This window comes from Haliotis asinina, chromosome 8, assembly GCF_037392515.1.
Source record: "Haliotis asinina isolate JCU_RB_2024 chromosome 8, JCU_Hal_asi_v2, whole genome shotgun sequence".
Lineage (NCBI taxonomy): Eukaryota > Metazoa > Mollusca > Gastropoda > Lepetellida > Haliotidae > Haliotis > Haliotis asinina.
The window spans coordinates 29,886,060-29,904,352 of record NC_090287.1 but is presented as its reverse complement, the minus strand read 5'-3'; the positions used below and the strand labels follow the sequence as shown (position 1 = coordinate 29,904,352).

The 18,293-nt window shown below is 43.5% G+C and overlaps 1 protein-coding gene across 1 annotated transcript in view; it reads left to right on the top strand.

Annotated features, from left to right (window-relative positions):
- LOC137293497 (poly(A) polymerase type 3-like) overlaps nt 1-18,293 on the top strand; it is a 38,356-nt gene that overhangs the window by 16,507 nt on the left and 3,556 nt on the right. Inside the window, exons 16-18 of the mRNA XM_067824071.1 lie at nt 13,070-13,139; nt 16,223-16,295; nt 16,457-16,690. Coding sequence (XP_067680172.1) covers nt 13,070-13,139; nt 16,223-16,295; nt 16,457-16,690 — 377 coding nt within the window. The remainder of the gene's footprint in view (nt 1-13,069; nt 13,140-16,222; nt 16,296-16,456; nt 16,691-18,293) is intronic.

The following is an 18,293-nucleotide window of genomic DNA, read 5'->3' as shown; positions in this document are numbered from 1 at the left end:
TAAGCTGAGGTATCCTATATTTACAGGATTATGATTTATATCTAACACCGATATTGTCAGCTCAGGTATGTTGCCCTGGGTTAATCTCTTATACTGCCGTGGTGAAAATGACTCGGTTCTACCGTCGTTGAATTTCTCAGTTTTCACCGGCACTGCTCTCAATATAGTGGAAGGGTGACCTCCTTGAATGTTATACGTTGTGCTCACCTGACCTAGATGAATGTACAGCTCTCGGTACGGTACTAGGTCGGGTAACTTCGTGCCTGTGACGGTTGTTGTTGGTTTTATCTCGTCAGGAGACATACCGAGTATCCTCGCTAATGGTCGGCCTAGCCTCAATGAGGTTCTTCCGTTGTTGATTAACACCACTGTGCCGTTTGAGTCGTTCATCTTGAGTTCGGCTCCCAGGGGTTTGAAGACCTCGTCGTTTAGAGAGCACACGCTGTAGTAGCCGTCAGTTATCTGACTGCGAGTTCCACTGACGAACAGCTTATTGTTGCTGATATTAATGTTAGTCCATTGTGGTAGGTAGGTGATATCGCAGAGTGCGACTTCGAGTTGACCTGACGTGTTATCGATCGCGTGCGTCAGCTGAACGGCCTCACCGCTCGTTATTCCTGGAAGTGTTATGTACATATTACATATATATTTATTATATAATAGTTTTAAAATGTATTCCCCTGGTGTGTTTTACCCTAAACTGGACGTAGATTTCTCCCCCATGAAGATCGTGGTTGCTCCTGAGTTGTATTTTAATGCCCAGCTTTTAGATGTGTTCGATAAGTATAAACTTTCGGTGACTAACATCAAGGCAGTCCACGCTTGGTTCAACAACCCTATGCAGTTCTGGCAGAATCAATTAAACTTTGCTGTGTGGTGCGCTACAACGGGATGTGGTGTGACATTGACCGACACTCGGCGTGGACCGCTGAGTCAGTCTGTGTTCAAGTTCCACGTGTACTACCAGGTCAGACGTATCCTTAAAGAGATCAGCACCCCCCTCCCACAGGACAAAGCGTGGGACGCAACAAACAACCCGTATGATAGACTGGTCTACGAACGTATTTGCAATGAATTCGAAATAAACCCTAAGACGGATTGGCGTTTGCCGGGGCTGAACCACGGGTTGGGTATTCCTTACAGCGATGGGCTCTCAGTAAAAGCATTTAAGAAAGATTTAATAGCAAACTTTATGAAACGAAAAATGTTTAGTACTGAGAATTTTTTCCATGCATTAGATGATATTGTTCCTAAACCTACCAAATATGGACCACAACCAGTGAAAGATGCCAGTGATGATTTACTGAAACGAGGTATACTTAGGCAGGACTTTGCTTTGTCGAGTAATGAATGGAGGGATGATCGTATGGATTTTAAAGGTGGTGTTGCTTTCACAATCCAGAAAGTGGAGCAGGACCAGTCAAACGCAGACGGGTGGAAAATGTTCATGCTGGACACGTCGAAGGGATTCACTCGTGCCGGGGTAGTCAGGTTGAACGACTCGATTCGAACGTACGTGTGGGCGCTGTTGGGTGCTCAGTCGATGACGCGTTCCAACATTATCGGTAAGGGAACTGCTTTCGACGCTCAGACACAATTCGTTTCCAACGTTGAGGATGCTATCAATTCTCCAGTTGATCTCCCGCGGGCCATCAACCGTTATCAAAACGTGTTAGAATACGCCAGATCGAAAGTCAACTACGTGTTCGGCGTGGGGTTGTACATGGCTCCGAGTGATATGCAACTGAGAATAAAAAAAGTGGTGGGTTATAACAACAAAATAGTCATAGCCACGGCGGACCAAAAGTTGGGTATCAACCCCGATATTAACACCCCATATATCCCACACATCCCACCACGTGAAAAGGGTATAGTGGCGCCACCTCCGGAGCCTAAAGTTCATGTGGAGGTACCCCCCACACACTCTCATATTCAGGCTCAGCAGCATATTGATAGTAAAACGGCCCTGGTGGTTGGTGGGGTAACTTTGGGACTTATTTGGTTAAAGATTTCTTAGCCGCTACGTACACCAGACCCGCCACGGCGACGATGGCTGCCCACAGGTTTTGACTGAGCCACATGGCAGTTTTAGACAGAGCGCTCAACAACCACGAGACGATGCTACCCAGGATGCCGGGAAGGGCTTCGGCGGCTTTACCAGCCAGTTTAGCTAGGCCTTCCCCGAGTTTTTTAATCCAGTCTTTAACACCACCACCTGTGGGAGTTCCCCCTCCGCCGGCACTTGGGGGTGTGGGGGCACCCCCCACCAGTGACACCACGAGGGTTGATATAATGAAACCCAATGCAGTCAGAATGCTGGCGATGGTGACCCCTTGCTCCCGGAATAATATCCGAATCTTGTTGGCTAAAGTTGTATCCTCGTTCAGTATTCTATCGATTGTTTCCCGAATACGACTGATCTGGGATCGAAGCTGTTCACGATTCGAGGAAGCGGCTTCCAATCGTGTACGTCTCTCGTCTTCTAAATCACGTATTCGTTCATTGATACGACGCTTCATATCATCGTTTTCAGTTTCGTTTAGTTTGGTTTTTTCCCTAGCGATGTGCTCGTCGATTTCGTTCAGTTTCCCCATGTTGTTCACGAGTTCTCCACGCACGCGTTTCACGGCTTCGTCTAAGCCGTACAGTTCCCTTACCGGAAAGTCAAACCCCGGTAACGGTTTGTCCCAGTAGGTGCTCAACAGTTTTTCTATGCTGTCCGAGGCTTCTGTAGCACGCTCTGGCGTCATTTCATCTATAGTGGTGAGGTGGGATCTGGTAGCTTGCAGATCTTCTTTAACGGTCTTAGGTATTGCACCACCGTAATCAGACATGTTTAGATGTTCACGGATAAATTCGCCACCACCATTGCGGCTGGCTAGAGTTGACAAGGCTAGTGGTTTTTTATTGATTTTGTTAAAGAGGTTGACCTCTGGGGCAGACTTAAGACGTAGAACACCCTTTTTATCAATAAAAAAATTATTGTAGTCTCGACCATTTGGTTCAACGTAGTTTTTATCGCTTTTTAATCCTTCGTAATAATCATTTACCGTTGTTTCTAAAAGTTGTTGGCTCAATGGCAAACTAGTAAATGAGGTCTCCTGCTCATCATCGTATACCTGGGCACTAGCGCCCCGCATATCATCCATAGGTATGTCTTCATCCATTAGTATTTAAATATATTTTATTTATATATAACAATGTACGGTAGAAAATTAGATCCTTTCAGAAAATTGAGAGAGCCATTAGGTGCCAGAGCCGTGCGACAGTCGGTGACCATCACCAACAATCCCAGCAAGATAGACCAGAACCAAACTCTGCTGGTTAGATTTCCAAACCTTGGTGAGAATGACCTCATTGTACCAGGCACTGTTCGACTGGCGTTCAATATCACGTTGACCTCCGACAACGACAAACGCGAGCTAGTGCGGAACGTGGGTCGAGCTATCATCAAGAAAACGACCGTCAAGATCAGCGGTAACGAGGTACTGAGCATCGACGACAGCGACGTGTTTCACTGCTACAAGGATCTCTGGAAAAGTGAGAGAGAACGAGTCAATGATGTGTACCAGGGTATCAGCAAATCAACCCGGGCGCGCATAGGATACGTCTTCACGACAGACCAGCAAGACAAGCTATCGGACGGTGAAAAGGCTATCGCTCTAGCATACGGGAATCGATTCTGCGTGCCGCTCGACTTCGAGTTGCTCACGGGACACGCGCCGTTTTACCAGGCCGCGCTGGGTGATAGGCTTGAATACGAGCTCACGTTTAACGACTATAGCAAAGTAGTGCGTACGCCGAACGGTGATGAGGCCAGTTATGCCATAGACAACATCTCTCTGGAGTTCGACATGGTCACTAGCCCGGAGCTGGCCAGGCAGGTTCGAAGTCAGTACTCTGGGAAGATGGCCATCCTGTACGATCGCGTACTGAGGCATAGATCAGTCGTGCGAGATAAGAGCCACACTGTGTGGAACATCAACCTGAACGTGCCGGCGCGATCGATGAAAGGTATCCTGGTCGTCCCCGTGGAGGATTACGATCCATTCCGGAGGGACAGCGAGAAGTTTTTCAACCCCGAGATTGAAAAGGTGGAAGTGACCATCGAGGGCGTGCCCAACCAGCTGTTCAGTCATGGTATGAGACCACACCAGCAGTGGGATGAGATAAAAAAGCTACCAGTGGGGGATTACATAACAAAGGACCTGGACCTCGGCTCCGTGCAGATCGGTGAATACCTGACCACCAAGTACGCCCTATGGTTGGACATGCGATCCACGGATGATGATAAACTGCACGGTAGCGGGCGTCGTATAGATAACGGCAGCGAAGGGATAACCATCCAGATTACTAAGAAGGCTCAAACCGCTGGTAAGTTGAAATTATATCTGTACGTTATTATGGACGCGCAACTTAATATAGACAATGGGAGATTCGTGCAAGCCATCTACTAGTGGGGGAGACCCCCACACCCCCCAGGGGTACCCACAACTACCCACTGACCCACACTGCGCTATCATATGCGGGCAGACTGGCTGTGGGAAGACCGTTTTCGTGTTGGATATGTTGGAGGGTTACTACAAGGATGTGTTCGATAACATCGTTATCATGTGCCCTACTCTGAGCATGAATAAAACGTACGCGCGACCTTGGGTGATGACGGACCCGGACGTACACAAAATCGACCCTGGAACACGCCTGCAGGACTGGTTGAAAGCTCTTCACGAGAAATTTAAAGGGGAACCGACGCTGTTCATACTGGACGACTGCAGCGCTAATCGCGAGATAACAAAAAAGAGAGACATGCTATCGTACCTGGCCTTCTCCGGCCGTCATGCAAATCACAGCGTCTGGGTGCTAACGCAGAAGTTCAACTCGGTGTTGAAAGACCTCAGGGAGCAGACGCGATGGGTGGCCTTATTTCACTGCAAGGACAGGGATTCGTTCGAGGAGTGTTTGAGAGAGAACGATGTGATGAGTAAATTAGAACGGGAACGGGTGAAGAAACAGCTCGCTGAAACTAAACACGCTAAGCTCGTTCTAAAGACCGACCAACCAGTAGCATATATAGTTTGCTAAGCTAAAGCTAAGCTAAAGCTAAGCAAAGCTAAGCAAAAGCTAAGCAAAGCTATGATATTTGAAGTATTTGTCGTGTGCAACTTAACCTTCATTTCTCTGTGTTTTGTTTGTATCGGGTATTATATAGTTAAAACTAAATCTTACTTGTTATATTATAAGATGGAGTGTGAGGAATTGCTCGAACAATTGTCGTTGGAGGGTTCCCCCAGTGGGGGTGTGGGGGATTCCCCCAAGCGAGAGAAACTGGTGGCATTGGCTGTTGGCGGCAAAGCCAAACATTACTTTGGAGACTACACTCCAGATAAAATTAACAAAATGTCAGCCGAAGAAATCGATAAGCTGTACGCTAGATACGAGTCCCGGCTCGGAGCAGAAATGACAAAAACAATAGGATCGGCTATGACCCAGATATACACCGGTATTGTATCACAATTCCTTCCCATTCCACCAGAGCGCCGACTTTACCTGTGGGAAGACCTCGAGAAAGACCCTTTTATCGAACACGCCGTGAGCTCTATCAGCTGCGGGTTGTACCACAAATATGGTATGTTGTTGGCTCCAGTGACGGCGGCGATTATCACGGCAAAACATTGTCAATTTGAGAGAAAGAATAATAATAATAGTATAGATGGATGCTGCACAGGAAACCCCAGTGGAGGTACCCCCTTCACCCCAAACAGTGAGTCCCGAGGTGACGGTGGAGACCCCAGTGGTGGTACCCCCAACAGTAACCAGACAGAAAAATCCTAAGAGAGTAGCTGCCGGTAAAAAACGGTGGTGTAACCAACATAAAGTGGCCAACCCAACCCGACTGTTGTTGGCTGTAGGCGTAACTGCTGCCTTGGCTATCTCGTGGTTATACGTGGGGGTACCCTCCCACAGTGAGCCACCACCCAACAGTGAGCCCCCCACCCACAACAGTGGGGGTATGGGGGTATCCCCCATGGTAGACCCGCATATCATGTTATAATTTTAATATTTTATATCATATACATAATGTCTGAGGGGAAAACGTTCGTCAACGACGCATACCACGCCACAGTGGTAGCCAGTCTAGCCGTAGGGTACGCTCGGTTGACTAAAATGGTGCTTAAACAACCAACTATCAAGCTAGATTTCAACCTGCAGGATATGGGTATGCTCATAATGAACCTTGGTATGGCGATGGCCACAAAAGACATCCTAGTAAAACAAGGAATAATACCTGATAATATAATGAAATAAATATAGGGATGGCCACGATAGCTATGATGGTTGGTGGGGCGTTAGTGAATGCCCTGGCATTTTCCGGGAGTAATTTCCTCTTCTCGAAACTACGAGATGATCACGCGGCTGAAATACAGGAAGAAAGGAAGCGACACGATCTCGCTACTGAGAAATTACAAAGAGCACAGGCTGAGTACGCTAAAAAACGCCTCCAGAGGATCGATTTTATTAACGAACAACTCACGCGTGAAAACCATGCCGTTCAAACATTCAACGATGTCGATGAAGCAATGAAAGAATACTATCTACTAACTGGTAAACAATTGGAACCGCTCAATAAACCCACACTCGCTCAGTACTACACACCATCCAAGGGACAAATGAATCGTGAACTGGGCTTCATAGTGTTGGGTATAGCAGCTACTGCGTTGGTTGCTAAGCAATTAAACTAAAATACCTATATAAGTAAACATGAGACCCGCTCCATACCGATGCGAATATATACTTATGGGGAAGACCGAGGCCTGTGGTAGGAAATGCAGGAATCAGGGGTTCTGTTGTTTCCATATGGGAAGTCCTAACTACACGTGTTCTGTGTGTGGTATCGGGGTTAAAGGGCACTACTGTTTATGTAAAGCTCACGGAGCGAACGTAGTCAGACATCAACTCATATACGAGAATAAAAAAGGCTACATAAAAGAACGTAGGCGACTGCTCAAGATAGACTCCAATTAGAGATTATACACACCTACGTATAGCTATGTCTGTGGAAAACATATTCAAATATGAACTGGCCTTATGGGGCAGCTTCAGATTTAAGATAATAGTGGACGTGGTATGGATTAAAGAGGGTGTTAAGTATACTCGCCCCTTCGAATGGGAGCGGGATATCGCGTCTCAATACCATATAGAACGTTTTTCGAGTATAAGTGAATACAAGGAATACTATACCCAAGACGAGTACTGGATTGAAACAGCCACACTATATATTTTACCAGGTACGTGGGGCGATTTGACAGAATGTCTAGAATTGTACCCGGCCACCAGAAAATATTTTTTAAGAGTTACTGCCGACCAATTAGACATTGATTCTCTTAGGTGTAAACACTATGGCTACTGTGCGCGAGCTCAAGCGGGCCGCAAAGCAGAGAGGTGTTATCGGGTATTCTAGAATGCGGAAGCCAGCATTGTTGAGATTACTAGGTTTAGAAATCCCTCCTACGGTAAAACAGTTAAAAGCTCAAGCGAAACAACTTGGATACACGGGTTATTCAAAACTGGGGAAAGCCGGGTTAACCGCATTGTTATCACATGCCCCAGTAGCACGTCCAACTGTAAAACAACTGAAAGCCGAGGCACACGATTTGGGTTTAGGCGGGTATTCTCGTATGAGAAAACCACAGCTTTTAGAATTATTACGACAGAATAGAGCTATTGACCTACAGTTCGTGCGCACTGAGCACGCCGTAGGCAATTATTTGAGAGGTTGGCGCATGCGTGTTGATAGAAACATAGACATTACAGATATCAAGCCTCTGATAGCTGATAAGGTCAACCAGGAACTAAATAATCTAGGAAGTATCAAGTTTCAGATCACAGTGAAAATGTCGCTCGATAAGCAGGTTGGGAGTACCACTGAGTATGTTCAGCCTTACTTCCGAGGTAAACAAGAGGTCGTCACACATGCAGAGACCATTGACGCATCAATCGATACAAGTTTTCAGCAGATACGAGAATACCTAGAACGCTACACACACTTAGGGTCCGGGTGGGCTGTAGATAAAATCGATAATGTCTATCTAGATATAGCTAAATACGTGCCGTTCAGAGGTGGGTCATACCTAGCCTTGCCTCCCTACTATAAGAACAAACAAGCCATAGTAAACGTTAAGAATAGAGGAAACGATTGCCTGAGGTTATCTATCAGGTCAGCCTTATTTCCAGCTGCCACTAATCCGAACAGGCCTTCTAATTATCCACAGGACGATGGGCTCAACTGGGATGGTATAGATGAACCCACCCCAATATCCCAGATCACTAAAGTAGAAAAACAGAATAATCTGGCTATAAATGTCTTTGGACACGAAGGTAACACAACAATAGTACACAGGGTCAGCCCGGTGAAGGATTGTCAAGTTATTAATTTATTCATGATTCAAAAAGGTGAAAAGTATCACTACACGTGGATAAAACATCTCAGCCGGTTGTTGCACGACCAGTCGAAACACGTTGGGGAAAAACACTTTTGTGTACGATGCCTACACTGTTTCAGTCGGGCCGATTTATTAGAATCCCACCTGGAGGATTGCCAAGGTGTTGGGCAGACGGCCATACGAGTCGACATGCCTAAGGAAGGTGAAAATATCCTAAAATTCGACAATCACAAGAATCAAATGTCTGTGCCTTATATCATATACGCCGACTTCGAAGCCTTAGTTGTGGGTGGAGATTCCCCCACACCCCCCAGTGGTAGCTTCACCCACAAGACACAAGAGCATATAGCCTGTTCGTTTGGATACATTGTCGTCCGTTGTGACGGGGAAACGAAAGCTCCGGTAGTGTATAGGGGCCCTGACGCGGCTGAAAGGTTTCTAACGTGTTTACAGGAGGAAGAAAAAATTATTAGGAATGCATTGTATAGAATCGCTCCCATGCGTATGACCCGAGCCGACAGGCTAGCTCACGCTAGTAGCACTAACTGTCACGTGTGCGACTCACCACTTAACGGTGATTCGGTGAGAGATCACTGCCACATAACTGGTAAGTATAGAGGCGCCGCTCACAACGCGTGCAACCTCAAGCTTAAAATCAATCCTAAGACAATAAACATCCCCGTTGTCTTTCACAACTTGAGAGGATACGACTCTCACTTGATCATGCAGGCCATCGCGAAAATCGATGGTAATATATCGTGCATTCCCAACAACATGGAGAGATACATCTCCTTCAGCTTAAACGGACTTAGGTTCATTGACTCGTTTCAATTCCTCCTGTCGTCACTCGACAGTCTGGTCAAGGCCAACAATACCTTCCCTATCACAGATCGATACACAGACGCCGAGACTAGACACCTGCTCATGAGGAAGGGCGTATACCCATATGAGTACATGGATAGCTGGGCTAAGTTCACAGAGACCAGACTACCTCCTATCGACTGCTTTTATAGCAAGCTGAATGAGGCGTCCGTCTCACGAGACGATTACTCGCACGCGATTAACGTATGGAATAAACTTGGTTGTAAGAACCTTGGCGATTATCACGACCTGTACTTGAGGACAGATGTACTGCTGTTAGCCGACGTGTTCGAGACGTTTCGGCGGACATGTTTCAAGCAGTATAAACTCGACCCCGCATGGTATTACACCAGCCCAGGTCTGTCGTGGGACGCCTTGCTTAAAAAGACAGGAGTTAATTTAGAATTGCTCACAGATTACGACATGCACCTATTCATTGAGAAAGGCTTGCGAGGTGGGATTTCCATGGTATCCAAACGATACGCGAAAGCAAATAATCAATACGTGAAAGGTTACGATCCTAACAAACCAACCAATCACATTCTCTACCTCGACGCAAATAACCTGTACGGCTGGGCCATGAGCCAGTATCTACCTACAGGAGGATTCGAATGGGTACCAAACATTGATATTATGAGCATTGCACCAGATTCGAACAAAGGGTATATCCTCGAAGTTGACTTAGAGTATCCCAAGGAATTACACACATCGCACAACGGCTATCCCCTTGCACCCGAACGTATGAAGGTTAACACAGACTGGATGTCTGAGTACCAACATAACTTGTCAGGTGGTCGTGTGGCGGACGTTGAGAAACTCGTGCCTAACTTAATGAATAAGACCAAGTACATCGTTCACTATCGCAACCTACAGCTGTACCTGTCATTGGGTATGAGGCTGACCAAAATACACAGGGTGCTCATGTTCAACCAGAGCCCATGGATGGAGCCCTACATCAGAATGAACACAGACCTACGAAAAAAAGCCACCAGTGATTTTGAAAAAAATCTCTACAAGCTCATGAACAACTCGGTGTTTGGTAAGACTATGGAAAACCTGAGGAAACGCGTAACCGTGAAACTGGTTAGATCTAGTGAGGAAGACAAGCTCAGGAAATTGATAGCCAGTCCGGCATTCAACCGTAATAAAATATTCACAGATGACCTAGTTGCCATACACATGAAGAAAAGTCACATAAAATTCAACCGACCTGTTTACGTTGGGATGAGTATCCTCGATTTATCCAAACACCTGATGTACGACTTTTACTACAACGAGCTCAAGAAACAGTACGGCGACAGGTGCGAAGTGTTGTACACTGACACGGATTCCCTGCTGATGGAGATTCGAACCGAGGACGTGTACGAGGACATGAAAAAACACATCGATTTATACGACACCAGCGACTATCCTAAGACCCATACTATACACAGCACGGTAAATAAAAAGGTCCTAGGTAAGATGAAGGACGAGTGTGCTGGCACGCCAATAGCTGAGTACATAGGTTTGAGACCTAAGATGTACTCCATATTGAAAGCCGACAATAGTGAGATCCGAAAAGCTAAAGGGGTTAAGAAGTATGTGGTGAAACAACACATCAAACACACCAGATTCAAGGAGGCTCTGTTCAAGACCCGTACCTTTAGGCATAAGATGAACACGCTTAGAAGTGATGGACATAAGATATACGGACTGACTATAAACAAGACGTCCCTATCGCCTATGGACACGAAACGTTGGATAGCTATTGATGGTATAAACACATACGCGTATGGACATGAAAAAATTTGAGGCTATTTATTACAGCCCGCGTGGATATTGGAAAGGAGCTAGCGCAGTAGATAAGCTATCTAAAATGGCACGAGTATCACCAGAGAAAGCCAAAGCGTGGCTTGAAAAACAAGCCCTGTGGCAGATCTATTTGCCGGCGCCACGCTACGTACCTAGAAGGAGTTTCGGAATTAACATACCTAATAGCATTCACCAGGCAGACCTACTGTTCCTACCTCATGATAAGAGGTACAAGTATGCCTTAACCGTAGTGGACGTAGCCAGTCGTTACAAGGAAGCCGAACCCTTGACCACGAAAGATTCGGCCAAAGTAGCCAAAGGATTAGAACGTATATACAAACGCAGCCCGCTGACTTGGCCAACAGAGCTGCAAGTTGATCCCGGACGGGAGTTCATGGGTGCCGTTTCACAACTGCTAGCCAAACACGATACAAAGGCCAGACGTGGCACGGCCGGAGCCCATCGCAGCCAAGCCATAGTTGAGAGATTTAATAGGACTTTGGCTGAGCGCTTGTTCGGCTATCAGTATGCTAGGGAGATGGCCACCCCTGGAAAACGATCGACTGAATGGGTCACGAGGTTACCCAAGGTGGTGTCGGCAATCAACCATGAAGTCACCCGTCTCACCGGTAAGAAACCGGCAGACGCTATCAAACTAAAATCAATAGTTGCAGAGTCGGCCGCTCCATTGCGTGGGAAGGAGAAACAGATACCAGATAGGGCCCTAGTGAGGTATCTATACCAGCCTGGGGAACACGAGGGTGATAGCCGTAAGCGAGCCACCGATCCTATATGGTCGGTCAAAACTTACAACATAGATAAAGTGGATATGAAAGCCGACGAACCTAACTTGTACTACTTGAGGGGTGGGCCGGGTAGGGGGTTTGTAAGAGAAGAATTATTGATCGTACCGTACGGCACAGTGTTACCGCCTGCCAAGTCACGGTAAACGTGATGGCGTGGCTTTGTAGTAGGGGCAATAATAACAAGAGCTAATAGTCCCACCAAAGCCTCATTTAGTAAATGAGGCTTTTTAGAGGGGTTTTTGAAAAGTGTTTTCGGACTATCATTCCCTATACTACTTTACACAATGCCTTTTTGAAAGTGATCGAATGTAACATATGTCAAATTTAGGTTTACACTTTCTTAGTAAAGTACAAATTGTTGTACTTTTTTGGTTGAGTCCATCTAGGTTCTGAACCCACACCCTCATAGTCAGGAACCTAATCGCCAGCACACAAAGTCAGTCGCCTGACCTGCTCAGCCACCGTGACTTCCACAGAACTAGGCAATTAGGTGCCTGACATTGAGGGTGTGTTTTTGAAACCTGGATAGGACTCAACCCAAAAAATACTAGCATTTGTACTATATTAAGAAAGTGTAATCCCAGATAGGAATGTTGCTAAATGTGATGTTTTAAACTATATCCATGTGAAACTGAACATGGGATACTTGAGCAGTGTTCACGAATAGTGTCTGACCCTCTGACAAATCCGGCAGATTTGCCAACGGTCAGACAGAAGTCCCCAACCTGCTGGCCCCAGTGTCTGACTGAATATATCACAATAACTTTGTCTGAAGTTGTTATTTGTGGCATGTGACACTTGTTCACTGTTTCTAAATTTATGTTTATAATGTGTGTCATTATATAGTGATAATAATTTCAAAGTCAATAATGAGAAATGTTAAATCTGAAATGTGTGGTTAATTTTATTCTGTGGGTCTTGTGAATTTTCAGTGGGTCAGACAGACATCTGAAACTTTACAGGACCCAATGTCCTGTTACTGTGAAACACCATTCGTTAACATTGCTTGAGAGCCGACACTATATAACAGGGCTTAGTCCCAACTGGTGCGTGAGACTTTCTTTGTAAAATATCTTGAATGCAATCTTTAACTCCATCTTGCCTCACCTCATTACATACTTTAATGCTATTCTCAATAGTGCTTAACTAATTGAGCTGTTGCACTTTCAGTTCACAAGCAAGCCATCCATCTGAAGTTGTTCAAGGATGACATGAAGCTTGAGGTCACATATGTGAAAAGGTCAGATATCATTTTAATCACAAGTTGATAACTTTATGTAGCTTTAAGGTTATGGCTGTGTAATACATTGATGTTTCTGCTTTTTGAAATTGCTAGAATTAGTCATCAGGATCCCATGCCAGTTGGGAGTCCTAATTCCCATCACACAAACTCAGCCATCTTAACTCACTCATCCACTGCGGCCTCGGTCCAAGAGAAGTACTTTGAATCTACTTTACTGACAGTGTAATTCCAAATATGACAGGTTACGTCTGACCAGTTTCTAAATAACATTTTGCATTCACATTAACACAGTTGCTTGGTGTTATCGTAAAGGACCACTAAACTCAAGTTTTAGGTACTCTTTTTATCACTGCATATGAAAGAATTTTGGTTAGTCATAACCGAAACACCATTTTTTAAAAAAGAACAACTTGTTAATTAATACCAAGCGCTTAGAAGTTGCTAAAAAGCCGTCTGCTTCTCTCTCGCCCGCAAACGAAACCGCAGACAGGTTATGTAACTCTGTCGCCAGAAACCTATCGTAACGTCATAGAAGGAACGATTTTCAGTTAAATGTATAGAAAATCTGTACGAAGCTCGTCATTTTGCTGATTTCTCGATGTCACCAAAGACATGCCTAATTGTTGTGTTGCCGTCAATTGTTCCTGGGGTCGGGTGATGGTGTCACTATGCACAGATTTCCACCAGCCTCCGTAGTTTGTGCTTAAATTGGTTGTTAGTGTGTGCGAAGTGAGCTTTGTGGAAGCCTGTGGTGTATACTAAATCGGATGGTTCGCCCCCTACCACGCTTCCAGGATAGAAAATGGAGTTTAAGTTTCATCGAGTTTATAAAATTAAGACTGCTTACTACACATTGCTGACCAAAAAGATTTTGCATGGATATAATGCTTTCTTCCTCGGAAACGAGGTTGTAATCTTATATTGACCGATTCCAAGAGTGAAATTGTTATGTTATAAGCAATGTCATGTAAATTCCTAATGTCCATCAATATTTTACTACGAGTAGAAAGTAATTTTGATTTTTGTAAGTCGGTGAAAGGAAACTTAAATAGCATTCATCCTCAGACAGGGCGCTCCCATTTTGAAAATCCTGAAGTCACTGGCTAAAGTCCGTTAGAATTATTGAGATTATGATTTGTTCTTATCAAGTTAGAAAATCAAAACTACTTTTTACTGGTAGTTAAATATGCATTTGAATCATGGCCAAAAGGATTTTGCATGACACAACTTTTAACATAAAGACTTCTTCCAAGGAAGCAAGGTGGGGGTCGAAGTGACATTTATATTGCAAGCAATGTTATATTGACCTCCACCTCACTTCCAAGAGTGAAATTGTTATGTTATAAGCAGTGTCATGCAAAATCCTATTGTCCATCAATAAAATACATATTTTGCTACCTGTAGAAAGTAATTGTCCTTTTTTAAGTCGGTGAAAAACAAACTTAAATAGCATTCATCCCAAGACAGGGCACCGCCATTTTTGAAAATTGTGAAGTCAAATCCATTTGAATTAATGAGATTATGTATGGATTGTACTCATCATGTTAGAAAATCAAAACTACATAAATATGTATTTTATTCATTACCAAAAGGAGTTTGCATGACACAACCTGTAACATAGCCTGAGCGAGGTCGGGGTCGAAGTGAAAATGCTGCACGATAAATTTCTTCACTTGCTAAATTTACTTGGTTTGTAACGTTCACTCACCAGTATGTAGACACTTGTCAATATACATCTTTATACTTGTTCTCATAATCCTAATTGCTTTATAATCATACTTGGATGCATTTTGAAACTTAATAAAAAGAAGCGATCTGTGAATGTATAACAGGAATGTAATATGTAGACATTTCATAGTTTTCCTGTATGAATCATAATTCGCACGCACGCCCTAGTGTATGTCCTCTGCGTCATTACACTTAATGATTCTGTTGAAAACAAAAATGCAAATATTAAAATTAAAGTTATAGGAGCAATGTCCTTCTTCGAGGAATGTATCCATCAATATCCACAAAAACAAGTGTTATATAATTCATCTGCAGATTTCCCAAGCGATGTGTCATTTAACAGCCTAATATACGAAAACGTGATGTATTGTTTCAGGTTTTTCACATTGTTGTATAGTCTCATTGGTACCCAAGATAGCACACCTGACAACTAATTGCATAATGTGCGTCATTCTTTTTAAAAAAATTTTCATTTAGCCAATAATGAGCAATCAATGTATTGGCGGTTAATCCTTTGAAAGAAGGGTGTTGTTTTACATAGACACAGACCCGACAGAGCGTATTCACTATAGATTAGTAAAAGTACATACATAAACACTACCTTTTGACAAATCCCCCATTTAAATCCCCATAAAACTAATTAATCAATCAGCATGTTATCGGTTAATCCTTTGATCGATCCAGACAAAAGAAATGCAGAATGGGGGCCATTGTCGGGTAATCTAGGTAGCGTTACCACTAATTATACCTGTTATAAATTCATTAACCGAGCATCAAGTGAATGATGACAAATAACGTGTAGGTTTATACAACCTAGCGACACCAAGTGATTTTGACAGAATCGTCTATGAAAACAAGGGTTGAAACTCGAAAACTAGGCAAAGCAGGAGACAAAACTAAATGATAGTAGATTGTGAGAACATATAGCTTTCATTTTTCTCAACAGCTTTCGCGATTTCAGGTTTGTACAAACCTGTAAGCGAAATAGTTGAACCCCTGAAATGTAGATGAATACTGCACAGACCCTCATTTCTATACCCACTATTACGTCATGGAGACGCGCCGCTCTGATTGGCTGAAATTTCGTGTGCGGCTGAGAATTGTGCACTGTTCACATAAAGGTCGATTTAAGGTAATTCAAGATCGAAATGAGCAGTTTTAATGACAGAGTTTCATTTATAACGATGTCAGCAAGTGATTTTGCATTTGTACCCTATTAGAGTATATGTGACCTTTAAATATTATAAAAGGCTCACTCAAACAAACGATTTTAGAATAGGGGACATCAGTGATATTTAATGACTGCCCCACATGGCCTGTACAACTGCTTCATTTCTCAATTTGGTTTGCAGGAAACAGCTTGAGCAGTATGTTGCCAAAGAGATAATAGAAAGAGCAGGCAAGATTGCACGGAAAGATAAAAAGGTATGTGTCTAGGTCTTACAGGCTAACTTTTTTTTATCAAATTACTGTCACCATTCTGTGTAATTTGGAGAAAAAAAACCATAATAGATTTATTGCTGATATCCCTGAATGCAGGAATGTTTGTTTGGTTATCCTTAAGTTCATCTTTGTACTCCATGAAGGACCCAACAAGGGGTAGCAGCACAAGCAACCTGAGACGGTCCAGCACTGAGAAGGCTAGTGGTTTAGCCACCAGCAAATCTGACACGGATCTCCTAAAGCAGGCATCTATAACGACAGATGATGACACATCCCAGGAGTCACAAACACCATCATCATTAACACCGCAAAAATCTGAGGGGGAGAATATGCTGTGTGAAACCACACCTGCTACACCCAAGGGTGATGGGGAGAAGGTAGGGAATTTCTCATAGTAGAATGTAATGGCTGCAACATTGTTGGTATTGTAGACAGACTGCCTTTTTTTTGTAAGGCTAAGTAACATTCTACAGCTGCACATTAAAGGCTAAGTAACATTCGAGTGATTTGATTGGCTAATACATGAACTTTGACATTACTGCAACTACTTTCATCACTCATTCCATTCATCATTTTCATTCAAAAGTTTTCACACCTGAGATCATTTAAAACGAAAACATTCTATGGAATTAGATAAAATTTATTTCATTTAGTGTGGTTACTAGCATTATTTTCAATTCTATAATAACTCAAGTTTCTGAAATAAAAGCGGAAATAAAACAATCTATAAAAATAAGTAAACAAATACGTCTAGTAGGTCTCTCATGAGTGTAAACAAATATGGCGTCGCCCGTAAAAGTTATTGGTTTCGTCAAAATTGATGGACAATTGGTTGGAAGAGTTGTGAATATTATCAAGAGATTGAATACCTTCTGCATCTATGTTGTCAGGACTGCACAGAAACACACAACATCAAAAGACGAGCGGCGCTCTTGTATCTCTATCACTGCCCTCCCGTCCTCCCGCACAAACACATTGTCACTGCCATGTCTCCCGTGGTTTCTTATGTACAGGTCAAAAGCACTTCCCAAAATGTGAACGCAATAGGCTTGAAATCGTCTTCGTTCGAGGTTGTAGGCTGTGTTTTCAGACCCTATTTTTGGTGGAGTCTTCAACATAAACATCGAATCTCGACAAGTGGGAATTCCAAGCTAAGATGATAAGGCGTCACTGGCATCCTGTGCAAAGCGTTGCCGAATTATTTACAGTAACTCGTCCTCCGATGAGGAACATTAAGCTCAACTATTTGAGTCATACTGTTCCCTGTTATTCACATTCATCTTTGCTGTTGAGTTTGCCGCTCCTAATAAAATGCTCCCTATAATCTTCTTCTTTGTGAACACTTCTCAACATGACGACTAGCCTGACAATGATGGCTGAATGACCTTTAAATTAGTGATGGACACTAAACCTTTTTGCGCCTTCTTATTTTCGTGAGGTGATCTTGTTACAGGGGCGTGTCTGAATGTTTTTACGTGACACGCAGGTGCGTGACCTTTGAGCTGTTATAAAATAAACAGATATGCGAAGTGATCTAACAACAAATTAATGTAATTGATTTCAGAATTAATCCTTTTTAATTAGGTGCTAGAGCAATGAAAATAGAACGTGATTGAGCCGTGTTAATCCAGATTAGCCCAGCGGTGACACGTGATTGAGCAAGGACCCCTGTATTGTTTTTGTGTCTTTGACTTACCTGAATAGAGTGTATGATATATCTGTATTATCGCATGTTTTTATTCTCGTGTCATGAAGTCTGACACAAAGTTTGCGAAAATTAAACGGTCGCACAAATTTGGCTGTTTACAGTACTTAATTCTGTCTGAATTTGTTTATTTTCTTGTGATAAGGCGCTGTATAGGAAATACATTGCCTCTATGCAGCGTACGTTTTCCTGGAGTGAAGCGTTTGACATTCCAATCACCAATATCATGTATTAATCCGCGTTACATGGTTCTATATAGGAAAGCAAAGTATTGC